This window comes from Sinocyclocheilus anshuiensis, unplaced genomic scaffold (assembly GCF_001515605.1).
Source record: "Sinocyclocheilus anshuiensis isolate Anshui unplaced genomic scaffold, SAMN03320099.WGS_v1.1 scaffold690, whole genome shotgun sequence".
Classification (NCBI taxonomy): Eukaryota; Metazoa; Chordata; class Actinopteri; order Cypriniformes; family Cyprinidae; genus Sinocyclocheilus; species Sinocyclocheilus anshuiensis.
In genome coordinates this window covers 1,475,564-1,483,679 of record NW_015547715.1, presented here as the reverse complement: position 1 = coordinate 1,483,679, position 8,116 = coordinate 1,475,564, and the positions used below count along the sequence as shown (strand labels likewise).

Genomic DNA, 8,116 nt, shown 5'->3' with positions numbered 1-8,116 from the left:
TCTCTTTGGATTTGAGACTTTAGTCTTTGCAACTTTACAGATCTTCTTTATGCACCAAGAGCTTGTAACACTTCAAAGAGAAAGGAAAAATTTTAATTGCATTATATGACCCCTTTAATTTAGAATTTAGTGTTTGATAACTTCAATTTCTGTATATTTCTGCTGTAGGGCACAGGTAAATATGACATTTATTATAATGGGTTTATGTGAAAATTGTTTCAGGTTCACTTAAATTAGAAGTTACTTTAACTTCTAATAAATGTTAAAATTGATAGCTCTCAATTATACTGTAGTGTTGAATGGCTATAGTCAATGGTTAAATATTAGGGGGGAAAAGAACAACTTCATAGAGTCATCAGTAGTATTGGTATCATGATACTCACCTTCAGTCATAAAAAAGCTAAAATGCCACTAAACAAATATTAAAAAATATACTGTCCTTATGTTGTTTCCACATTAATTTGACATGACGTGACGTGACATGTGGCCAAGTATGGTTACCCATACTAGGAATTAGTGCTCTGCATTTAACCCATCCTTAGTATTTACAGGGGCCTTTTTTTTACCTTTGTAATGGCATTGTTCTAACTTTATTAAAAGTGTCAAATTGAAAATTTATGTTTATAAGCTTTTTCATAATTTCTAATTAAGACAAAAGAATAAGAACAAGCAGAATAAGTTACCAATCAGATTTCATTTACGCTACAGAGCTGCACAGAAGAACACAAAAATGGCATGAAGGCATATTTACAGACATTTAATGAGGCTCAGAGGTAGCATGAGTGCAATTAAATTCATGTGGAGATTAATGTTTTAAATATAAAATTTTGAATAAAGAAATATGATTTAAATAACTGAAACAAGGTAAAAATGAAACTAAATCCGCCAGCAGGTGGCGGCAAGTCGCTGATTTTAATCACTGAATCATTCGCGACGGAACTTTAATCCCTGATAATATATTATAATATAATATAATATAATATAATATAATATAATATAATATAATATAATATAATATAATATAATATAATATAATATAATATAATATAATATAATATAATATAATATAATATAATATAATATAATATAATATAATATAATATAATATATAATATAATAACTTGATTGCCTCTATGACAGGAGTAGGGCTAGCAATCAATCAAATATTACAGAAAATTGCTTTTGCATGATGCTTTGGTTCATGAATGTCAGCATTCTTCTGTGGAAATCTAAACTAAAATTCTCAGTAAAATAATAAGATGTCAAATTCAATGTCCTTACAAACAACATCCACACAACTAGTATAGTTTGATTTGAGAGTGAATGATTCTTATGAGTCGATTCTTTTGAATGATTAATGAATCCAGTTAAAGACACACATCCGGAGTTCTATTTTAATAAATGCTACTAAAACAGTGCTTTGAAGATTTGATAAATGAAACTGTGTCTTTATCAGACAAAAAAGTGAATTCACCCATTTTCCAATCGCCCATAACTTGCCGATAACTAGTTAGTGAACATGCTTAGATGGCATCTTCAACACTTCCAGTGTAGGGAACTTCAAGTCGAAAGGTTGCTTATAAACATTGGTATAAACATGTATTAAGTGGAAACGAGAATTGGACAATACCTTATGGTTACCAATCTAGACAGGTGTTAATGGATCTGCGATGAACAAGTCAGTAAATACCACAAACATCTGCAAATAAGATATAATAAAACACTTCAAAATGGTTGTTATGGCTAAACCAAAGCTAAACTCGCCCGTCACATCGTCCGGTCCAGTATCTTATGCAAACTGCTGATTAAAAGCAAAAAAACGTTACATAGCTGTAATTGATTACGACAAGATCACAATAAGTGAAGTGACACATCAGGGAGGGGAGCACGCTACATAGTAATCAAGATGCCGCTGGCTATTTAGCCCGCCATTGTCTTAAACTTGCTGGCTATACGGCTTTGTGTTTGGACAATGTGAAGGATTAGCGCTCGCTAGTGTAATTATCTAAGCTGAGAGAAGTCGTGGCCTAATTTCCAGCCTCCTCAGTCATACGTAACCTAGATGAAAAGGAGTCGCTTTCAGCACACAGGCCCCTGTGCCCAGATTAATTAAAACAATATTGAGCTTTGCTGAATAAATTCATCCACACACGCACACAATCACATGCACACATCCCTCCCCCTTTGCTCTGACCGCGTCTTTCATGGGCCTAATTTGAGCTTTCACTCCAAATCTCATCCCTGCTGTCAGCATGCCTGTCTCAAGCCGAAAGCATCCCATGGTTCCACTCTTTCAGAAACACACATGCAATAAACAGTGAATGCTCAAGCAATATGGGCTTTTCTATGGAGTCGACATAGAGCAAAACGACCAACACAACACACAACACACAACACATAACATAACATCACATATAACATATCATCACATAACATAACACAAAACATAACAACACATATCACAACACAACATATAACAACATAAAATAACATATGGGTGCTAAGGTTTTTGTTGGGAAATAATAATTTTAACATAATTCTTTATGATAACAATTCTAATGATACAATCATCATCATCATCATCATCATTGTCAATACATAATAGGTTATAATATATTGGAAATAATAATAATGATAATAAGACGAAATAATCTTCATCTTCATAATATAATATAATATAATATAATATAATATACGAGTGCTAAGGTTTTTGCTGGGAAATAATTTATAATATATAATTAAAAGTAATATAATATATAGGAAATAATCATCATCAGTATATAATATTTTATAATATATGGGAAATAAGATAAAGAAGAAATAATCATCTTAAATATATAATGTAATGTAATCCAATTCAATACAATACAATACAATACAATGTCATATAATATAATAAGTGCCAAGGTATTTGCAAAAAAATAAAATCAGATTTTCATGAACTAATGATGCTCGGTTCTTGAATGTCGACACACTCTTCTATAACGCTCAATAAAATAATAAGACATCAATGTTGATGTCTTCACTGGTTGCACACAACAACAAACAAACGACATCCACACAACTAGTAGAGTCCGATTGGCGAGTGAATGATTCTTATGAGAGCATAAACATAGCAAATGCTCAAGCAGTATGGGGCCGATGGCGAGCAGAGCGACTGCCACTAGCAGCACCAAACGTAACTGTGAAAATAATGAATAAAAGCGATCTAAGACCTGCCTGATGCAAGCGTGCTTTGTTCCCCAACAAAAGTGATCCGCTCGCAGCGGAGGGAGCAAAACACTGATGAAGGAAGCGGCGGAGTGAAGGTTGCTAGGAGGGGAGAGCGTATAAATCTGGGCTGTAATCTCACTCTCGCACTCGCTGGCAGCCGTCTCCTCCACTCCTCATCCTCAGCCTACCTGACCACCGGTGTCAGATTAAGTGTCCGGGATTTAATGAAACGGTCTTCGCATTATCGCGCCTGTCAGGGAGGAAGAGGAGGGGGCAGCCTTCATAACGAAGGCTTCTCCAATTACGCCAGGGCTTAGAGGGCCTGACAGGCGTAATGATTCATCTGAGAGAGGGAGAGAGAGAAGATGTGCCCCTCCGATCTTGCTCTCCTCCTCTTTTTAATGAACCAGGTCCCCTCCACGGCTTCTTGGAGGGTGTAAGAACTCTGAAAATGGCGGCAGAGTTGAGGAGCTTGCCCGTAAAAAACACCTCCAGCGTTTATCTAGATCAAGTCTCAGCCTCGGTCAACTCGTCCATGTTCAAATAGCCAAAAACACAAAAATAAAATCATGAGAGCTTAACAAAGCTCCAAACAGATTGCCTTACTTGGCTAAGCAACTCACAGGAATCAGGATGCAAAAGTTTTTCGATAAAATAAAAAAGTAAAATAAAGTAAAGTAAAGTAAAATGAAATAAAATAAAATAAAAAATATGGATGCAAAGGATTTTTGTTGAGAACTAATAATGGCAATAATGATAATAATAGTAATAATAAAAATTATAATATATAATATAACGTAGGCCCAAAGGGTTTTATAAGGTGTTATAATAATAATAATAAAAAATTCAAAATATGGGTCAAAAGGTCTTTTGCTTAATATAATATAATATAATATAATATAATATAATATAATATAATATAATATAATATAATATAATAATAGGTTCAAAGTGTTTTATAAGGTGTTAATAATAATAATAATATAAAATATGGGTGCAAAGGTCTTTTGCTGGGGAAAAAAATAATATAATCAAATATAATATAACAGAAATGAACAAACAGACACATTTTTCTCTACTTTTCTTTAGTGTAACTGTTTGCTTCCCATCCATTATTGTGGTATCAATGCTTTCAAATTTATCCTAAATATTACATAAAGCAACAGAGCAGAGCTTGCTTTGTTTTACATGTTGGTCATATGCTCTCTTCCTGTCTTCGTGGGCTGTTTTTGGCCAAATTAATCTGTAAACCAGACCAGACCACACTAGAAATGAATCTGAAATAAACAATACATATTACAAACTGGATGTCCCTTAAATTCTGTGGGATGCAACATTATAAGTGTTTAAGACTCGTGTTGGTTGGGAGCCCCCATCCAGGGGCCACTTCCCTTTGACACACAGAGGGCCTCTCTTCCCCTTCCTGCAGCCTCTCCTCATCCTCCGTCAAACAAAAATGTGACACAGAAGGCCTCATTGCACACAAACGCCGGCTAATCTTGTTCAGCCCCGCAAATTCCTTGTAGTCACACCATCAGCTCGGACACAAAAGCATCAGCCCTTAAAACGTTCAAACGGGGGACAGAAACATACTCTACACAAGTACTTAAACATTTGGGGTTGTTATGATTTTTTAATGCTTTTGAAGTCTCTTCTGCTCACCAAGGCTGCATTTATTTGATAAAAAAAAACAGAAATATTGTTAAATATTATTACACTTTAAAACAACCATTTTCTATTTTAATATACTGTAAAATGTAATTTATTCCTGTGATGCAAAGCTGAATTTTCAGCATCATTACTCCAGTCTTCAGAATGTACAAAAGAACAGGATTTATTTGAAATAGAAATCTTTTCTAACATTAGAAATGTCTTTTCTCTCACTTTTGATCAATTGAATGCATCCTTGCTGAATAAAAGTCTTAATTTGATCATATGATGTTGCTAAAAAGAACATTATTTTGTGTATTTGGTGTAATGAAATGTGTTTATGCGGTTTAAGGTTAAAAAAACACATATTCACGAACAGCTTGTAACACTCCAAAGAGAAAGGAAAACTTGAAATCGCATCATATGACCCCTTTAAAAAAAATGGTAATGAACAATAGTGTAAATGCTAATGCTTGGCCAATGCATTGCTTGCTCTCTAACAGCAGATAAAGTACAAGCTTACTCTAATGCATGCAACAACACCAGTGCAAAAACACTGAGAAAAATCTCGCCTGCACCACATTATGAACTGCATTTGGCCACATTTCAACACATAAGATCAAGCTTGAGTATCTAGAATCGTTTGCGTTCACATACTTGCGTAGTTATCTCATCAAATGCTTGAACGTCCGATTTTCAGGTCCACTGGTCTAGTGCTTATCTCCCGCTCTGCTTCTGCGCTTGGCACCCAGGGACCTGGACGCCAGCAATTGTGCCCACTGCTGCCGAGTGCCAAGGCAAAATTGATGAAACATCACAGGATTTGAGAATTGGCAGGCTGACACGATGCGGCGAGCCAGTCACAATTAAAATGATTACACGTCCTTCCAAATTTCACCGCTTTCATTCCAATAGTGCTGATAGCAGGAGATTGAGATGGAAAGGCGGAAAAAGCATGATATATTCCTTATATATACTACGCTATGTGGATTGAATGGCAATTCAGTGCGTTTTGATCCAGTTACAGTAATTGAAGCAATAGAAGCAGGACGCAGCACTTCGGAAACGGCCTAAAGTGCGTCGCCGGTTTCTAGTGCTTGGATTCGCTTGTGTGCTTGCCACAGTATATTTTAGACGGAAACACCCAAGAGGGTTTTAAGTGGGAAAAGAATATGCAATATTGATCAAGAGCAAAAACTACGAATATGCAATCTGGCAACGGCAGCATCCTCTAAATGGCCGTCCTCAGAAACGCAGGTGGATTTTAAACGAAGATCCGCACAGACGCTGAGTGCAGTGAAGACGGACTCAAAAAAACACGGGTAGAGAGAAACAACACAAATGACCGGCCCTGATCGCTGCTGAACCACAACTTACACATGTTCCCATACAGATGCCACTTAAGACCTACATGCAATCTAGCAAAATAAGTCTTACATGCAAAAAAAACAAAGATTCAGCCGAAATTCGGGTGCTGAATGCAAAATGTTTGTTGTTTATGTTGTTCTCACCTAACTCATCCCACAGCTGCCGGTATTTGTCCGTCATGGTGGTTCCCTGCTGCCGCCACAGAGCCAGCCGCGGGTCGGCCATGAACTGCTCTGTGATTAGCGTTAGCATGCGAGCGCCATTCGAGTCCCGCATCTTCAGCATCTCCCGTACCTGCAGAACACATGCAAACACACACAAGATTTAAGCACATGCACCAAAAATGCCAAAAATTTATCCAAACCAGACATGATTAACAGTGATGAATCCTCCACGTTTAATGTTAATCTGCGCTTTTGTTGACAGAACATTTTATTAGGTGCTTCATTCAGATTTGAATCATGCAAAACACACTACCATTCAGTAGTGTACCGTTAGTTTGGGGTTGTTCATATTTTTTAATATTTTTATGTCACCTTATCCTCAACCAAGGCTGCATTTATATGACCAAATATTATTACAATTTACAATAACTGTTTTCTATGTGAATATATTGTCAAATGTAATTTATTCCTGTGATCAAAGCTGAATTTTCAGCATCATTACTCCAGTCTTCAGTGTCACATGATCCTTCAGAAATCATTCTAATATGCTGATTTGCTGCTCAACAAATATTTCTGATTATTATCGATGTTGAAAACAGTTGTGCTGCTTCATATTTTTGTGGAAATCGTGATACATTTTCTTTTTCAGGATTCTTTAATGAATAGAAAGTTCAAAAGAACACCATTCATTTTTATAACATAACAAATGTCACTCCTGCTCAATTTAATGCATTTTTGCTGAATAAAATAATTAATTTCTTTCAACTGACCCCAAACTTTTAAACAGTAGTGTAGCTCCACCCACAGTGAAATCTCATTGGTTCAAAATTTCACTCAACTTAGGCATTAAACATGAAATGTTGTTTAATTGGCTTTGATTTTGTAGCATCTTGAAGTATTTTATTTTCAAACAGAATATTTTTTTTCAAGGTTACGTCATGCATGAAGTATTTTGTTGTTCTGTTGAACACAAAAGAAGATATTTTAATAAATGTTGGTAACCAAACAATTTGTTCATTTTTTTGGAGGTGAATGGCTACCGTCAACTGTTTGGTTACCAACATTCTTCAAACTATCTTCTTTTGAGCCAAAAAGAAGAAAGAAACTCGTAGAGGTTTGGAACAACATGAGGGTGAGTAAATGCTGACAGAATTTTCATTGTTGTCTGAACTATCCCTTTAAATCGGTGCTTCAGCCCACCTTTGAGAACAGGAGATTGAGCTGTTTGCCCGAGCCATGGTAGCCCCCCTGGGACAGGAAGAGTTTGACCTGCTCCTGGACCTGCTCCTCGTCCAAATGCCAGCAGTTCTCATCGTCCACGCTGGCCCCCGCCGTGGGGTCCGGGGCCCCTGATTTACAAACATACAACCAAGCGATCAGTGAACAACATGGTGACGCTTATGTTGACCAAATGGGATTTTCGCTCAATAAAGCCCATAAAATGAGGCATTACAGTTTGTAGTCATTGAAAAATCAAAACCAGAGATTATTTATCAGCCAAAATGCTTCAACGCAATTAGTGCAATCAACACAGAGCCTTAATGCAATGCAGAAGCACGCTGGTGTTCGAGAAGAGCGACTGAGGAAAACCCCCAAACAACGGCTGATGATTTAAGTGCCATCGATAACACTGAGGGTCTATAGTAAAGATTTATTAGACGCCACATCAAACCAACTCACACAGGCCCGGCCTGATGAAAGCACTTCCCCCCCCACCCGCG

The 8,116-nt window shown here is 36.5% G+C and overlaps 1 protein-coding gene across 1 annotated transcript in view; it reads right to left on the bottom strand.

The window, feature by feature from the left end:
* The window catches only part of LOC107704169 (zinc finger SWIM domain-containing protein 6), an 85,592-nt gene that overhangs the window by 22,645 nt on the left and 54,831 nt on the right, over positions 1-8,116 (bottom strand). Inside the window, exons 3-4 of the mRNA XM_016507044.1 lie at positions 7,596-7,744; positions 6,375-6,525 (exon numbers count right to left, since the gene is read on the bottom strand). Of these exons, the coding sequence (XP_016362530.1) occupies positions 6,375-6,525; positions 7,596-7,744 (300 nt within the window). The remainder of the gene's footprint in view (positions 1-6,374; positions 6,526-7,595; positions 7,745-8,116) is intronic.